This window comes from Neopsephotus bourkii, unplaced genomic scaffold (assembly GCF_033783945.1).
Source record: "Neopsephotus bourkii isolate Nb327-2 ecotype Australia unplaced genomic scaffold, CSIRO-AGI_Nbou_v1 NB_593, whole genome shotgun sequence".
In the NCBI taxonomy this organism is placed as follows: Eukaryota; Metazoa; Chordata; class Aves; order Psittaciformes; family Psittacidae; genus Neopsephotus; species Neopsephotus bourkii.
The window spans coordinates 2,639,196-2,657,579 of record NW_026901094.1 but is presented as its reverse complement, the minus strand read 5'-3'; the positions used below and the strand labels follow the sequence as shown (position 1 = coordinate 2,657,579).

The window sequence follows — 18,384 nt, the reverse complement described above, 5'->3', positions numbered from 1 at the left end:
ATGCAGTATGGTTTGCTCTGTTACTTTGGTTCTAAATGGTGACACATTTAATCAGTTTCACAATATTAATCTCCTGCTTTAACTGCTTGTCCATAACTTGATGGTCATTAGCTCTTCAAATTACTCTGTAGAATCTAGTTTCAGATACCTGACAAAAAAAAGTGTCCTGTGAGATTCTGTAGTGTTAAATAACAAATGATTTTGATTTATCTGTGCCGCGATTGCCTAGTGTGACTATACAGGCATTAAGGTTAAACACAGTGTATCTCAAAGGCACATGGACATCATGGAGATAACAGTTTCAATAAATATAATTGGTGTTTGCATTTGCAAAAGCGGGTTGTTATTTGTAGTGTGCATAGTAGAATATTGTCTTACTGCATATCTTTAGTGTTTGAGTAGTATTTATGTACTTGAGAAAGCATGATTGTCCAGAGCTACCACAGAGCTATAGCTGCTTGGTTTTGTGACTAGTTTGAGGTGGCAGTGTATGAATTAATGAGCTGCATTTGTTAGTGGCCTTCTCTTGTCATGAGGCATTGCACCAGGTCTCCAACACTACTTTGGGAACTGGTTTGATCTCTTACTTTTATAAGTGCTTAAAATATGACTCTCTTGATGGGGATATAGTCTTAAGCTTAACCTCAGCTGGCGGCTCTCACTATTGTACAATAATGCAGATATACAAGTTGGCAGTTAGCATACTAATTTCTTTTTCCATTATTATGCAGAATTAAGTTACTGTTCTTTGAGAAGTTTACAAATTGTAGATTAAAGATATACTTGAAAAGGTAGAAGTGCTTTTAATCTGAATTTTAACCTCAGTATAGTTCTTAAATGATTGTGTTAGAGCTTTGTTTCTTATAATTTTTCTCAGCAAAGACAAAATGCAAAGTTTTTGTGCGTATCATTTAAAATGTGAGCTGTAGAGCCAAAGATCCTCAGTTCAGTGTAGCACCTTTAGGCTTCGGGTTGAAAAATGTAAGTAGGTAAAGTATGTAATATAGCTCATATTCTAAAATGACTTGTCACACAGTATGAAAATGCAAAAATTATCTGTCTTGCTGGGGAACTTCTGAGATACTTCTGTATTAAACTAAAGGGAAGAATTACATATGCCAGTAGCTATTAACTACAAAACTGTTTCCTAATTATCCCCTAGAAGGTTTTGAAAGCACTGAGATAGAATCATAGAATGGTTTGGGTTGGAAAGGACTTTAAGATCATCCAGTTCCACCCCTCCCTGGCATGGACAGGAACACCTTGCAGTAGATCATGTTGCCCAAGGCTCTGTCCAACCTGGCCTTCAACACTGCCAGGGATGGAGCATTTATCACTTCTTTGGACACCTGTGCCAGCACCTCACCACCCTCACAGTAAAAAACTTCTTCCTTGTATCTAAACTGAATTTCCCTTGTTTCCGTTTGAACCCATTACCCCTTGTCCCTTTGCTTCAGTCCCTGATGAAGAGTTCCTTGTCCAGCATTCTTGTAGGCACCCTTCAGATACTGGAAGCTGCTCTGAGGTCTCTGCATAGCTTCTCCAGGCTGAGAACCTGCCTCAACTTTCTCAGCCTGTCTTTGTAAGGGAGATAACTTAAGTACATGTCCTCTTTCTTCCAGCAGTTATTTAATCAGTGTCCTTGAGTCTGCCATTTGAAAAATATTTAGAAAATAGGAGAAGGTCTAGTTTTTATTCTCAGGTTTTGTTTTGCAAAATTTTTTTTTTTTTTTTTAATCTTTCTCCTGCTTTGACAGTACTGTGTGGCATTTCATACGAGGAATGCTAGTTCTGTAGCATGATTTTGCAGCCTGGCATCCATAGGTGGAATTACTGGAATATGCAGGCTAATGCAGATATTTTCTGATAAAAGCTTATGTTTTCATCTTGTGCAGGGACATCCTGATAACAAACTTGGATGTATCAATGAGCTATGATGAGCTTTGTGATGAAGTACATGAGATGTGTAATTTACAGCAGGAGCAGCCAATTACCCTCAAGTGGATTGATGATGAAGGTATTGTATTGAAATACTACTTAAGTATTCTTGAGTTTATTGTTCATTGTGGTACTAAGAAGGGGCATTGAGGAAACTTGTATAAACAAGTTTCATATTATGGAGTTAATTTTCAATTCTAAATACCAGTGTATGTCTTACAAAGCAGGGAGTTTGGAGAAATGAGCATCAAAACATGGATGATGACAGGAGCACTTGAATTCACTTCTGTAGAAGTAAAGGCTACATAAAACTTTAATATTCTACTATTCCATACTTCTGGACTGAGCACAGAGTTTTCATTTCAGATTTTCATCACCTAATGCTATACCTCTCAAAATTCCTAATTTCAAATTCTGGGCCGCAACACTTTGATTTTTACCCTGTCAGCATTTGCCTTAAAAAGAATAAAAAAAAAAGAATAAAAATAAAATTAATCTTTACTTGGTGCTGATGAGTCACGTTTGGTGGGCAGGGTATGCTGCAGGAAGGGTGGGTGTTCCACAAAGCTGCTGAGATCTAGAGTGACCCCCTTGCTTATTTGCTTGCTTTCTGTGTATTGTGACGTACAGCAGTTTACATGTGTCTGCTTAAGTGGATTTGTGGATTAATTACCTAATTTTAACCAAAATAACCCTTGCAAGGTAACACTAATAATGTGAGCACAGGCAGACAACAGGAAAATCGTGGAGCTGACATTTCTCCTTCCTACTTGGAAGCATGAACTGTCAGCCACAGGACAGGTGGAAAGCAATGGCCATCTGATTAGACGTGGCAAGAAGTCAATCAAGAACATTCAGAATTATCAAGAAAAGTATTTGAAATACATATTTACATCCACTATTTTAATGATGAACTTCACCCTAAGTGTGTGTTGAGATAATAGGTAATGCAAGAGCAGCTGATTGATATCAGTGAAGGTGAAAATTTGCTTACTGAATGCCAACAAAGTCTTTGCATAAATGGTGGTTGGGATTGAATAATGAGTATTAGGATCTGGTAAGCACAGCCAACAATGCACTTCTTCCTTTCAGGTCTGTGTATCTTTATGGTATCTTTCTTTTCTTTAGCTATGACACCATTAAAATTGAAATAAACTGAGCTTAGAACTAGACATTTGACTCATTATATCAAAATGTTAAACCTAGATTGTCAAAAGTTATGAAGCAAGTTTAATCACATAGCTCTTTAAAATATTTTTGTATTTAATATTTTGAGGTACATCTTTGTGCCATTGAAAAATAATTTTTAATATTAATTCCTTTAAAGATTTCTGTGTTTGTGTATTTTTTTGTAATGCACATAATTTGCATCGTAAGGATTTGTGCTCTGAAAATTTAATGATGGGGTGTGCTTTCAAAAAAGTTTGGAGACTGCTGATCTATCATAGGCTGTTAAAACAGTATTTGTGCCTACCAGAGAGGTATTATCTTCCAGTTCAGATGTCCTCACTTAAACTGATAATAATTTATATCTTGAAAAGGTCATCTTCTGACATACAGGATTTGGTAATATGTGATTTAAGAGTAATTATATCTCTATATAAGTGTTGGCATATTTGTGTCCCATGCATAACTTTCACCTGTATCTTATTTTTTTGATACTTCCTAATTGTAGGGTGCTTTCTGTCAGTCTGGCACGTGGGTCAACTAGAATCTGTGTGTTCACTTTCCTGTTTTGTTGGCCCCTTGCAAATCAACACAGTGTATTTCTAGCTACACAGTTTCCATAAAAGTAGAAGGGGGAAAAAAACCCCAGTGTTGCTATGTTTTGGCTTTGATCAAAATACCAGCTTTATATCAAATGATTGCTAGAAGAGCAATCCTGGAGCCTGGTGTGTTTCTTACTAACTGAAATCGTCTACTTAATTCTTCAGTTGTAAGTTTGCGTGCGTTGCTTTTTTTTTTTTTTTTTTCAGGTGACCCATGTACCATCTCCTCTCAGATGGAACTAGAAGAAGCATTCCGTTTATATTGTCAGAACAGAGATGAAGGGCTGATTATTCATGGCAAGTATTGCACAGTTCAGGAACCTGTGTGCATTTGTTGGTAATTATAAATGCTTCTTCAATATGACATTGGACAACTCTTTTGCCTGTTGAATACATTGTTAATGTAGCTGGTGCACTGGAATTTAATGTTGTGAGAAGACAGTGTTCTTTTGGGGATGGAGCCCAAGCTGAAACTCTTCAGTAGACTTTGAGGCAGGCTGGGGTTCTAAACTGCACAGGTTTGGTAATGCTGTAGTCAAGCACAAGATCTTGCCAGTATGGAGCCAAATTTTGGTTATGTTATTTCTCATGCAGAATTGTTTGAAGGTTTCCAGAAACTGTCTTTGTGTAAATATATTTAAGAATCAAGGAAGACTTATTACTGAGAATACATTAATTTAAAAATCTATTTTTTTTTGTTTCAGTTTTCCCAAGTATTCCAGAGAAACCTGGCATGCCTTGTCCCGGAGAAGACAGTGAGTACTAAAATGTTGCTAAGTTTTAGTTTAATATTTTTCAGACGTACAAAGAAATGTATTCAAAGGTTTTTGTAATTTACTGTTACATCTTTTTTGTGATTTCTTAATGGAATGTAAAATGTTTGTTTTCTCAACATTCTAGTGCTGGTTTAATGTTTCTGAGGATTAATACGGGTTTCCAGTAGCTGCTATATTGGGAGGAGAAACATCAGGAATTTAGATCCACATTTGAATGTGGTCCTTTTCTTTTGTGCTGCTTTTGATTTCTTGCAGGGAAAATAAATGTGTATTGAGAGGAGAGATACAGCCTTTTCTATGAAAAGGTTATTACTCTCTAAAAAAAATCCTGTGAAAAGTAGATGAATATCCAGAGGAAGGGTACATGATTGATATGAATCCCATTTTGGTGACGATGTTTTGGGATGCTTGGGTAGTTCAGTGTCTTGTGTGCTTTTGACTTTTATGAGAATTACTGTGCTGAATTTAGGGATTAGCTAGCCTTAGAACGCTTGTCATGCTCTTCCAGGGCAGATTTTGATACCAAAGCTCAGTGGAAGTGTTAATACTCCCATCATAAGTCTTCAGGCTGTTTTCTGTGAAACAGCTGTCTTGCAGAGAATTTATTTCAGTGTCTAACTTTGGGGTGCCCCTGCTCCTTAATTCTGCTGTTAAGAATGGGGCAACTAAGTCTGCCATCACTGTAATATTTGGGGCTGTTCCACAACATGCCAAAACCTATTCTGTTTTCTTCTAATTTGTTGGCTGAAGACTGTAGAGAGTGAGCTCATCTGGGCTCTGTTTTCCTAGTCAAAGAACTTGGAAGAACCATCTGCTTCTGTCTTTGCTTCTATTCGTGTAGCTGGTTAAAGGGGGAAGGAGGAAATGCTTGTGTTGTACAAACCTAGACTGGTGCTAGTCCCAAGTAGACTTATTTGTGACAACACAGAACAAACTAATGTGAAATACTGTCAAGAAATGCAGGCTAAGTGGAGGAGAGGTAAAACTGTTGCTCAAAAGGGTATCTGTGCAAGTAATGTGGCATAATAAAGTTCACTGCAATTTAATGATCTCATTAAAAGTGTAGATGTTTTAGTACAAAAGTTTGTTAATTTGTTGGCATGTTAATTATTTAAAGCCACAAGATGAACTACAGATCCACATAGACTACTGTGGCTCAGGTGACCTGGTTTTTCTGTCTGTGGGGTATTTCTCCTTGTGTGGTTTTACAGGTCATGTTGAATCATACTTTGGTGGCTTAAAAAGCCTGTTTTGTAGAATGTGCTTGGTGAATGATTTGTGGTCAGGTTTCTTATAATTTAATGAATAAATTCAGTGCACATTGCTGCTGCATTCAAGGGGCCTGCATGGAAATCTGGGGGTGTGGCCTAGTTGTAACTATTTTCAAATTGGTTTACAACAGGCCTATTAAATTGTATTGATGCTAATTTAGCATAAACTGATGCATGCAGTGGTATTGCTTGTTAGTTAGAGGCGTACACCAAACATCTGCATTGCTTTCAGGCGGTGTGGAAATGTTATTGAGATTGGTGATACAGTTCATTTAAAACATTATTTATTTTGACAGGACTAAAATACTGTCATTTGTTCAGAAAATATTTGGTATGTTTCAAATTATTTATTTATTTTATGAGTCTTTATCACCATAGTTAAGTTCATAGAAAATCCTCTTAAAAAATTAGAATGTTCCATATGTTCCTTTCTACAGCATCGTGTTTACGTGTAAAGGAGCTGATGAGTTTGTCTTGGGTAATTTCCAGACACAGATATGCAATTAACTAGTTGCTCTGCCCAAAATGGCCTTCTACTTAAATTAGCAGTCTCGAAGTGTGTACTTCTGGTTTGTAATGGAGCTGCAGCCAGTTTGAAATCGTATTTTTCAACAATGGTATTCAATTGCTAAGCAATTTTGCTTGCAATATATCACTTGTACTTATGAGGTCGTGGAGTGATTATTTCAAGTAGTATGTGATCTTCTGAGCTGCAAATATATTTTGTGGCGAACTTCTGTAGAATTGTGGGGTTTTCTTTCCAGTGCCTTCAGAACAACAATGCTTTGGAAGCAGAGTACAGAAATACATACAGACTGTTCCACATCCATGTTGAAATCTAATACAGTTGCTAGCTGGCCTGTGCTTTTGTGAAGTGGATGTGGGTTTGAGATTGTACCAGCCAGCAAAACTTGAAATAAATGCATGTAATCTGTTAATGGAATAAATCCATGTGACTAATATTGCAATTCTATTTGAATGTTTTAAGAAAAGTTCTTTTTGTGCTTGAAGGAATCATATCGATGCTGTCTGCAAGATTGAATTTGGAGTCTCCATTATATGAATCCATGTTGTCTCTGTGTTCTTTTGCTTCTGAATTTCGGCACCTTTTTCTTTTATTTTTTATTTTTTCATGCCAGACCTAGCTCCCAGTCTAAAGGTATGGTGTCTGTTGTAGAAACAGTACCTTTTCCCTTCAGCCAGCCGCTTAATCCATCCCTGCAGGCGCAAGTGGCAGTGGATGAGGTGACAGGATTTCTTAACTATCTTGCATATCTCCCCAGACACTGAATGTGACCTCTCCTGGGTATTCTAGCATCTGCTGAACTGGAGGTGGTAGTTGATCACAGCACGTCCTGATAAAGATGGCAGAGTTCTAGGCCAGTCTTTTGTGTTTAAAAATATTTTAACTTTTTTAGTAGATTAGCTATTCTTTTGGGGTTGATACTAAGGCTTTTAGAATTGTTTAGGTTTTTATTTCCTTTCCATGCTCATAACTGATGCCTTCCTGATAGCCTGATACAAAGCACAGGGTCTGATTGGCAGTTCAGAACTTAGTTATTGTAGTCTCAGCTTATTTACGCTGACAGATCTTGCTCTGATTTATCACTCCTGCTGCTGCAGTGCATTGTATAATGAAGCATGTTCAGCTGAACAATTCCAATTGATTTGGAGGACTTCCCTAATGAAATTGCTGGTTTTCACAGAGAAATACTTGGTTTTGTGACATCAGCTCCTTGACATCCATGCCATGTTTTAGTTTGTGCCTCAGCTGCTAGCTACAGCCTCTCAAGGGAGCCAGTACCACCCGTGCCTGGATACATGAGGCAGAGATGTGAAAGGGAGAGACGGGGGTAACCAGTCTTCCATTAAATATTTGCTCTTAATGTTGGAGCTGATCCTGCCTATTGTCCTTGGTATCTAATGGTATTCAAACTGAGGCATCCGTGAAATAAAGGGGGAAAATGTTTCATTTCATACCTACTACGTTGTAAAGCTTAAAGAATTACATGCTGAAGAAGCTAAAGAATAAAGCCCAGTGAGTAATGCATGCTTTTTCTATAGATTTTATCTATCATTGTGATTGCTGCTATGAATCGAGGCCATTGATGTAGTGTGTGTGTACGTGTGGTGCAGTAGATAATAGAACTCAGCATTCTGGTTATGATACAGTTGCTTTGCCAACCACCCTCCTTTGCAGCCATAGATTGTTACAAATGCAGAGATTCCTGCTGCCTCTCATGTGTAGGGATGTGGCTGAGAGACCTCTCAGAAATGCTGATAAAATTGCATTGAAAGGACTCTTGGGGGATGTATTTTAGGAGGAAAAGAGCAGAAGAGTGAGTGATGCTGCTGCTGCTGCTAATATTGGAAATTAAGGGAAGAAATGTATCCAAAAACCCCTGACGGTATGTGTGCAGGGCCTGTTTATTGTAAGATTGCTGATGTAAAGATTAACATTTTAGCAGCATCATTTTCCGGGGCCTTTTTGTTGAATTGTGTTTAGTGGATTGTTTGAGATAGATGTATGTTAATTCTGAAATACTTGTTTTGAATTAGTGTTTACTTAGTTTATTCTGACAGTACTAGGAACTGTGCTGGTACACTTCTTCATTTTTATATCAGAACAAATAGGTGTGTGTATTTAATATTAAAATTCATCTTGCATTTGGGTAGCTTGTGCTAAGAAATTTTATTGTTATTTTTGCTATCTCCTTCATTAAATAAAAAAATGAAGACTAGGAAACCTTTAATTTCACCAAGTGTTTTTAATGTATAAGTACTTATGGCATTAGTATGACTAATTTTTTTTTAGTCTAATATTTCTGGCTGATTTGCTGCCTTATTTTTTTGATAATGATTGCACTGTGATGTTAATGTCTCTTATACTCTTTGTTTATCTGTCCAGTGTTTCAGCATTAGGTGTTTGGGGCTTCCTTTTTCCCCAAGCCATCTTTCTTAAAAATTTCGTCATAGGGTTGAGTAAAGGTATCTTACTAGCCTAATTATTGTTGTGAGCAGTTTTACTCTAGGTATAGGTACTTGATTTTGCTTTATGTTCTGCCTGATTCTCTAAAAGAGCTCCAGAAGGCTTCTTGCTACAACAGTGTGGTCTGTAAATATTTTTCTAGCTCATAGGGCAGGTTCCCCCCCCCCCTTAATTTGTTACTGTATTGGCAGCAGTGATTAGGTTATTCAGAGCACGTGAACCAATTTCATCCCCCAATGAAGAAAGGAACTATTGCGACCATAGAGACTGTTCTGCAGACATAGATTGGATTGCACTGGATAATTAGACAATTTTGAAACTGGTAGTAACCCTCTCCTGGTTTCTAGTAATTGTAACTGACATACAGGGGAAATTGTTTTGTTTAAGATGTATTGTTGCTCAGGAATTGAAAATAGCTGTGTCATAATTTCTTAAGAGTACCCAAAATATCTTCTTCTGTCTTAACTGTGGATCGTGTTTCTTCACGCGTGGCATATTTGAAAAACAGACATACAGATTATGAGAGGGTGCAAGTTACTGAAGCCAAAATTGTAGCTAAAGGTCTGTTCTGTTTATAATTTTTTTTTTTTTTAATTCTGCAATAATGTCAACATTTTTCTTTGCTATGAAACAGTGAAGAATAAAGTGCTGGGCTTCCTTTTTGATAACTGAGGCATGAAATTACAAAGCAAGCATCTGGCTGTGGGGTTTGGTATCTGCTCTTACTTTAGGATACTGGATGTCCTAGCAGATACTTATGTAACAATTTGTAAACTATAAACTAAAAAAATACAGTGGAATAAGGAATGCATGGATGAGTTTTTAAGGTGTCATAACAAATAGCCTGTGTTGTTTGGAGGTGGTTTTTCCACACTCCTCCATTAGCTGTTGGTCAGAATGTAGTACAGTCATGCAGGAAAGATGCCACCTAGGTTTAGAAAACTTCTCTTGAATGCAGTGGTTGGCTCCATCCCCCTATGCTCTCTGTCATACTTCCTCTCCACATAGGTCTTGTAAGTTGGTAAATCCTCTTTTGATGCACAAGCTTTTGGGGTAACTTAAATTTGCAAGAAGGTGCTGAAGCTTTTTTGTGTTATTGGTTGGAATTAGTGGACAATCTGTGAGCCTGTTAAACCTCTGCCTGTTTCAGTAACTTGGAAGAGCTATTTAATGTGTAACCTCTTAAATTATATGTTCAAGGTTAATTATATATTATACTTGGGTTTCTGTATAATACTTTTTAATATGAGTTGCTTTATGCACGTTATGGTTTTTAATATTTAACTGAGGCACAGAAATAGCAATAGAGGCCTGCAGGGCAGAAAATGGGTCTTCAGCATTTGTCTCTTGGATTTGAGTTGCTGTGTGAGAAACCAGATTTTGTGGGAGATTTCAGGTGCTGCTAACTTGACATGGAGAGAGCTTCAGAAGTGAATGAAGGCAAGTAAGGCTAACTAGTGACAGCAGCTGGCTAGCCATTGATGACTTGCTGGTAAACAGATCTCCTGAAGTGAAAAGGCAAAAAGCAGCTAACTTCAGGTGTGCTGAAAGGGAGGTTTTCAGAAGAGGCATGTGAGAGTCCCAGTCATCATTGTCAGTGCAAGAGTTGTGTTGAACAGACTGCAGATCTGCCCTTAAACCACAGGGGGAAGGTAGTGATTTGGGTAGTGGGAAAACCAAAACCTGATATTCTCAATATTGACCAGGAAGCACCTCATCTATAATTCTGAAGTTTCATTACTAATACTTCTGCATCTCTAACTGCTTGTCCTTGAATTATTAGCTGGGGAGGTATTGAAAGGAAATCAGAAACTATTTGAAGGCAGAACTTTAGTTTGGTCCTCTTTACTTTTACAATAACATGCTTCTTATAATAATAGTGCTGCTATATGCTTCTTCCAATAATTTCAGTAAAGCAGGTACAGGCGCCCTGTGACTGGCACAGGCCTCTATGTTCTATAGATTTCCAACTTTGATTAAAACTGGTCTTACCCATGGGGGTTGCAAGGAAAGGAAAACCTCAGGCAAGCAGTGATAAAATTGATATTGTAGGGCCTGAAACAATAGATCTGGGATTCGAACTGATCCATTAATTTCAAGGTGCAGTTGTTATTTCTAACAACAGCGAGACAAGCTATCTCAGTGTAACTTTCAACTTCTTTGAAGAAATAGCTATTGTCAAATAATTTTACATGGCAGATCTCATACACAGATAGTGGAGAGCATGGTGGAAATCTGAAGGGGTTTAGGTGGGAAGCAGTGTGTAAACTTTGCAGTTCTGCTGTAATTATCTTCCTTTCCTCTAGAGTGAATTGAAAGCCCTCTTCCAAAGACTAAAAGGCAAATACCATTGTTGATTTGAAAAATTTAACCACACTTTCTTTAACACATTAAACACTAGCTTTCCATCAACAGACCTGATGAAAGGGCAGGTACAAGTGTATCATAAACAGATGACCCTCTAAGATGGAAGATTGCTCTCTTGGGAAACAAAAATTCTCTCCATCATTAAAGAATTAATTAAGCTATTTGTTTGCTATCAGAATTAGTGTATAATCATTAAATCCAGAATATGATAGGTTTGAGTAACTCCTGAAACTGAGACTTTTTTTTAACTACTCTCGCCAAATAATGTCCAATTTAGTGATACTTTATATTGCTGCAAACTCTGCTTCTTATGTTATACTTGTGAAATGTATAATTACTATACATAGCATATGAGAAAGCTTAAAAGGAGTAAAAGCACAAGTGGGACACTCCCTCAATCAGTTTTATTGAATGATAGAAAATAGAGCACAACTTTTAGAACTCAAATTGGGACATAGTAAGAATGGACATTGCACTTCATTTCAGTTTATTTTCCCCCTAAAACAAAGCAGAATGAGACACAGATGTGTTAAAACTGGAGAGTGACAGATCTGGAGAGCTAGCGCTGCTGCAGGGGTCTCTGCTGCATAAATTGAGTTTAATACTAAAGAAATGTTTCATCTCCTGCGGAAGGTATTTTGCTACTACAGATTGTTTAAATATTCAGAACTTCATTTCAGTCTACTTCAGTACGAAGGTAAATTAAAGAATGAAATTATTTAAATAAGTACTGGTTCAGTACTCTTTCAGCTTGATTAAAAACTTCTTAGTGCAGATCTTAATTCATTCTAGTAGAACATTAAATGAGTTTTTCATTGTAGTAAATCTTTTAATGAAAGTTATTTTTATTTTGGGAGAATATATAATGCAGTCATCAAAAGAAGATGTTTGGATTTCTATTAACAAAGTAATGCAAGCTTGGGTTTGTATTGCACTGTGGTTTCGTAAAGAGGAGCCAGGCACACATCATGAAAGGCTGTAAAACTTAATGTTGTGTAGTTAGAGAAGGGGAAAATCTGAACTCTTTTCATTCCTAAACAAAAATGTTAGTCACTTTCAGAAGTGTATGGATCCACCACCAATTGTCTCCAGTCCCTTTTCACAACATTTTCTTTCAAATTAGAGCAACAAACACAGCATCGTTTTATCCTGTGATTGGGACAGCCTTGCAAGAATGCACACAAGAGACGCTGTGGAGGATGTACAGCAGGTTGAGAGCACTGACATGCACAAGGATCCTCTCAGAGCATCACTTCTGGAATAGCATCTAGTAACTGGATTTAACTAGGATTTCTCAAGTAACACTGTGATCTTGTTTTCAAATATGTCTGTTAAATTTCAGGTAAAATAAAAAAAAAAACCCAGAAGAGTTCTGATCTGGGCTGCAAAATTAGGATCTTGATAGAAAAGCCATGACCCTTGCACAGAAAATACGTTTTTTTTCAGCAAGTAGTAAGAAAAAAGCTTGTGAAGTAATGAAATGTGTTGTGGGCACTATAGAATCAGAGAATCAGCTAGTTTGGAAAAGACCCTGAAGATTGTCAAGTCCAACCATTAGCCCAGGACTGCCAAATCCACCACGAAACTACATCAATACCTTCAGCCACTTGAAAATATTTGAAACTATACTTTTTTTCCTATATATCTGCCATCTTAGATTCTTGGGGGGGTTGATTAAGAAGGATTTTTAAATAATACTCAATTATCTTTTTTTTTCCTGTAATTCTATAATGTTTTGGTGATTAGTTCCAAAATAATTACCCTCTTTCCAAAGAAAGTCAAAATAAGTTCCAAAGCATAACCTACAAACTTCTGTAGACGCTGATACAGGTCAAGGGATTGTTGTAACTTTTGGATTTAAGACAAATAAACCCTTGGGCAAACAACTGTCAACTAATTGACAAACGGTTTTGCTTTGACTAGGTAATAATCTGGGTAAACCCTGGGCTGTTAGTCACTGATTTGTGTTCTTAACAATTTTTAGTGATTAGTTAAATGTTTAGTCTCACAAGTAAAAAACTTCAAATTCTGTGATTTTCTTAACTTGGGGTTGGAACTCGATGATCTTTAAGGTCCCTTCTAACCTAAACTGTTTTATGACTTCACAGTTCATGTTCTAGAATTCAGTGTGGAAGTGGATCAACCAGACTTGATGCAATTTCTCCACCAGGTGACTGGGAGATTCCTATTAATATCCTAGTTTAGTACCAGATTTATCCGTCTTTGTAACATTGCCTTCATCACCTTGCAGTGGCATGGAGCCATTTGAACAGAAGGATAAGAATATGAGCAACCAAGAGATGATGTATGAGAAAATAGTGTGCATGGAGGACAGGTTTTTCACCTTGTAGTCCTGAAGTGGAAGTTGGTTGACCCTCTTCAAAGTCAGTGGGGAAATAGGATATTTAAACAGTGCTTTAGCTGTTTCACAATAAATGCTGGGTGGATATTACAGTTCTGAGATACAGCTTTATTTCCTTGTTAGTTACCTGCTGATGCTATATGTAGTGAACTTCCTTTGTTATTATTGCTCCTTTAATTGTGCTTGATCTTGTTTTCATGAAGGTTGATCTGACTTGGTAGTTAAATTTAGTGTCTTGCAAAAGAAAAGAAGAATGGAGATATAGTTTCCCAATTGCTAATCAGTTTTAAATTAAATTAAAAAGAAAAAGCTAACTTTTGACCCTTTTAGTAACTGAAGTGAGGTGAAAGCACTTAATATATATATTGTTAAAGATATGCTTTCCTAACATCTGACAAGGAATGGCAGCTATTTCATAATAAAGGGGACAGATTAACATCCTGTATGTACGAGATCTGTATGTTAGATGCTTCAGAAAACAGTACTTTTATTTCAGTTTAACTATTCGGAACATATTAAATAACAAATATGTGAAAGAGCATACTACTGAAGTTCTTTTGAATTGACTTGCACAAAATTTATTCTTTCTTTGTAACTATTTCTATATGTTGTATTTTCATATAATTCAGATTCTATCTAAAATACTAATATCAATTTCCTACTTGTAATTCGTGAGTTGGTTTTGAAAGAATGCTCACTTGTATGCTCAGCAAAACATTAAAAGAACAAAACAAAACCTGGGCATTCTCATACTGTGCAGCTGGCAGGCAATGGAACTGGCCTGTAAACAAGTTGCGTTAGTCTCTGAGAAGTGATGTGCAACAATAGCAATTAATAGCTGTACTTAGTATAGTAAAAGATTTCATTATAGTTTGATCATGTAAAAGCAGACTTTGGAATTTGTAAATTCAAATGCAGAGGACATAATTTTTTGGTGGGAATCTTGCTGCCCTTCATTGGTGTGAACTACAGTCTTCACGTTACAGATTATTTCTGTTACATATTCTGGGAGATACAAGCATTTATAAACTTGCAGATGGAAAAAAGTATTTTAGGCTTGGGGGCAGGTTGGGCCAGTCTTCTAAATTATTTCTTTTCTCCAGTGCTGGGGAAGGATGTTGTCAGTTGAAAAATGTCTGTGCCTTCTGTGTCTGCCTGCTTTATTAAATTACATTTTCAAAGGCAAAGTTCACATCCTTCCTGAAGAGTTCTGCAGAGATCACTTGAATTGGGGGAGTATCTTCTGTAGATGAGTTAATTTGGAATAAACACAGAACAATGGACAAATTGCTCATCCATTTGTAGCCTCACTTAAATATTTTTGTGTAATTTTCCCGTGAGGTTTTTTTCTACAGTGTTTTTTTTAAACATGGAAAAAACCTTCAACCCTAGGGAAGGTATATGGACAAAAAACCCCAATATTAAGTACATTTACAAGGTTCATTGTGCATTGCTGTTAGTGATGTAGATGCACAGCTTGACAACAGAAGGAAGAATTGCACAGCAGCAAGAGTCAGTTGTTTCACAGGGCTCTGTACATGGAGACAGCTGGTTAATTTTGTTTTGCTTTGAGTGTTTTTATTTACCTTGTAATCATAACTAAAAACAGTTTCCTTATTTCCCTCCAATATTCCAGTCCTGGAAGCAGGTGAAGTTCAGTGCATTCATTTTAATTAGACTACATATTTGTGTTACTTGATAAAAATTTATTATCCTTGTTAGCAGCTTAAAATATTGTTTGAATTTTCCCCTAAGCTTGGCCACAAACAAAACAAATATTCAAAGAAAAGACATCTTTTTTTTTCATCCCAAACACTTAATTAAATATCAGAGAGAGGAAAGGTTTATTTTGATTAAGGCTATGGTATCTCCTGCAGCTTGCAAGCAGCTGATTTCAAGTCCTTAGAGTTAGCAGATGTGCACTGTAAAATAAATGAAAAAGTAGCCTTTTCATTAAACACAGGAATTAAATACTCAGGATTTTGTGATACCAAGAACATATTATTGTCATATAAATTTAATCTTAGTGTGTAATAATACCAATAAAACTTGTGATGTAAAGTTTGCCTTACAGTGATCACTGTTTTCTCTTTATGTTTCTTCTTTTTCCATTTTTTTTTTTTTTTTTTTTTTTTTTACCTTGTCCACCTTTAGAGTCAGGGAAGAGGAACTGACCACTTAAACCCTGCACTGTGTCAGTGGCAGTTACAGCAATAAATTGTAAATTTCTTCCAACTGTTTGAAGCTATGCTCTATTAGTTCAGGTTTTGTTAGGTTGTTGCCTCACAAATATATGATATAGACCCTGATTTTTATTATTTATTATTAATTAGGGAAGTGACTTTCTCCTTTATTTACAGACTTCATCAGCACAAGCTGCTCGGTAACTTACCGTTCACTTAATATTCCTCATCTCAGTGATAAGCTCATGTTCAGCACACAGATGTAGTAGGTTGCCTCCATATGGTGCTTTGTCTAATGAATCAATTAGCTATTTTAGAGAAAATCCTTGTGAAAGTTTTTTTTCCCTCCTTGATGAAAAGTCATCCTACAAATAGTGGAAGAATCTGTCACTGATGTTTGTGTTTGAGCATAGTTTTAGGCAGAAACTTTGCAATAGTTTGTCTGGATTCTCATTTAAATTGTCTTTGTGCTTAGGAAAATAAGGAGGGTGGTTTTTTGCTTTAAAGTTTGTATTTGGAGGTTTTGGGGAACTATTTGCATCAAAGATACTAGGCCGTATACCTCTATTCTAGTGACTGCCTTTACCCCTCTTATGGCCTGCAGTCTCTCAGTTGTTAGGTATCATAATTGTAGTTTACTGTTGTCTTCTCAGTTATTTATACTTCCTGTGCTGTTTAGTTCTCCCTATACAATGGCTATACTTACCAATTTTTCCATTGGAAGTAGATTAAATATGTTTTGTACAATCTGCCAACTGTGTTAAGTTGCATTATAACTCACACAAAGAATCTGTTTTTAAAAAAGCATGCAGTTAAAACTTTATACTGGATAATCTTATTCACCATATTACTTTAAAATAATGGTATCAAAATGAGGGTTCTAGACTTTCACATTTCTTTTTTCAAGTAAGTAAGAGCATATTCTAGCACCCATAAAAACACAGTAAAATAATTTTCCTGAAAATGTTTAAGGGAATGCGTCAGACTGCGTGAAATATGCTTAACTTTAAATGTTACAGTAAACTGGGAGAACCCCTAAAATTGAATCTCCTTATAGGTGTAGCTAGAACTGATTATTAGGTAATGAAAATCTGACACTTTAAAAACTGGTTTTTAGCCTCTTAAAATGAGAATATGTTGTCAGTTTTAACACTGCTGAATTTTCTGCTAAACTTTCACCCCTCTTTCCCCCTCGACTACCCAGTCCACCCAGTGCCCACTTGTACCACCAGCTGTAGAAAGCTCATGGTCCTGCTTATGTGGCAGGGGTTGGCTGTGTCACCCTTATAGCAGCTCTGAATAGAACTGGTGTCACACAACACATTTTACAGCATTTAATATTAAGTATCAAATTCTCTAATTAGCCAGTTGCACAAAAATTGCACATATGGATATGAAAATAACAGTAATTCGGGAGTAGGTGCCAGGTACTGTCACACTGGGGCCTCTTGAAAAGTCTGGCTTAAACAGATTAAATGATTTCTTATTGTTATGTTTAGAATAGAGCAGAAATAATTGCAGACCTGCATTTGAACTGTTTCCCTAACCAGAGAACTATTTTGGACAACATTTAATTGCAGCTTAAAAATGAGGTCAAATAATGTAACTCTCAAAGCTTGTAATGTCTTTAATATTACACATCTAAAACAGTATTAGCACCAGACCTTTATGTGCTCACATGTGAAGGTGAGATCAGTATCGTGGTTGTACCAGAGGAGGCAGTTTATTTAGCACTTCTATGTCCCTCTCACCTGAGCTTGCAGAGTGAGCAGCCAAGAAATGGTAACAAGATTATGATCATGTGATGGAAAAGAGACACTGATAGGAGAAAAGGGAGAGGCAGACGGGAAGGCACATCCTGCAGGAGCTGTCAGTTACGGCTGCCTTTACGTATTAAAAACAAGGCAGCAGAGATTTTAGCTGTGCGTTGATTTTTGGAAAAGCAAGATTGGTTTAAGTCACAACTTGCTTAATGTAGTGTGTCTGGTATTCCTGTGCCACCATGCTGCCGCTTTACACCTTTTTAATTTCTTTCTTAGAGTCAATCTACCGCCGTGGAGCCAGAAGATGGAGGAAGCTGTACCGAGTGAATGGGCATTTGTTTCAAGCCAAACGTTTTAACAGAGTGAGTACTGTTGCATAAAATGTTGGGTTTTGGTAATGTTCTGTGGTAATTGTTTTTCTCAGCCTGTGCTTTTTCTGTATTTGAGTATTGAAAAGAAAAGATGCTTATTCGTGTGACTCCTCAGTCTATGCAGTATTATTCAGGCCATAAGAATCAGAAAAACTTGAAAGTCTTTGAACCTGGGATGGAGTTAATATGGTATTGGTGGGAATTATTTTTAATGTCTCTAAAAAGCTGGGTTTGTGCCTGTTTAAACTGATGCTTGCTTAGAGCAGCTTTTCCCCTCCCAACTGTGATTTTGATTGTTTGTTAGCATGATCTTTTGGTACTTTTTGTCACTCTTACAGCTCTTAAAGAGCTCTTGATTTTTTTGCTTTAAATGTGTCAAATCTGAGGTATTACATCATCTCATTAAGAAACAATCTACTTTCTTGAACTAAAATACAACTATTTTAAGTCAGATTCTTAAATTTGACTTAATCCATGTAAGGAAGTGAATGTAGTTTTAAGACTGAGACACCTCCTTCACTTAATCCCGTTATGCCTAAGTTTTGCAGCATATGTACAAATGTAGTACATAAACACTTCAGGGAATTCTGTACTG

General features: G+C 36.7%; 2 protein-coding genes across 11 annotated transcripts in view; one reads left to right on the top strand and one right to left on the bottom strand.

Annotated features, from left to right (window-relative positions):
• CFAP74 (cilia and flagella associated protein 74) overlaps positions 1–18,384 on the bottom strand; it is a 274,549-nt gene that overhangs the window by 76,245 nt on the left and 179,920 nt on the right. The window lies entirely within an intron of this gene.
• Positions 1–18,384, top strand: part of PRKCZ (protein kinase C zeta) — a 40,347-nt gene that overhangs the window by 2,459 nt on the left and 19,504 nt on the right. The window contains exons 2-5 of one of the 3 annotated variants that reach the window (XM_061351670.1): positions 1,896–2,017; positions 3,915–4,004; positions 4,412–4,462; positions 17,695–17,780. In XM_061351670.1, coding sequence (XP_061207654.1) covers positions 1,896–2,017; positions 3,915–4,004; positions 4,412–4,462; positions 17,695–17,780 — 349 coding nt within the window. Of the gene's footprint in view, positions 1–1,895; positions 2,018–3,914; positions 4,005–4,411; positions 4,463–7,396; positions 7,793–7,930; positions 8,163–17,694; positions 17,781–18,384 lie in introns of those variants that run through there. The other 2 variants (XM_061351672.1, XM_061351671.1) reach the window with 2 other exon arrangements.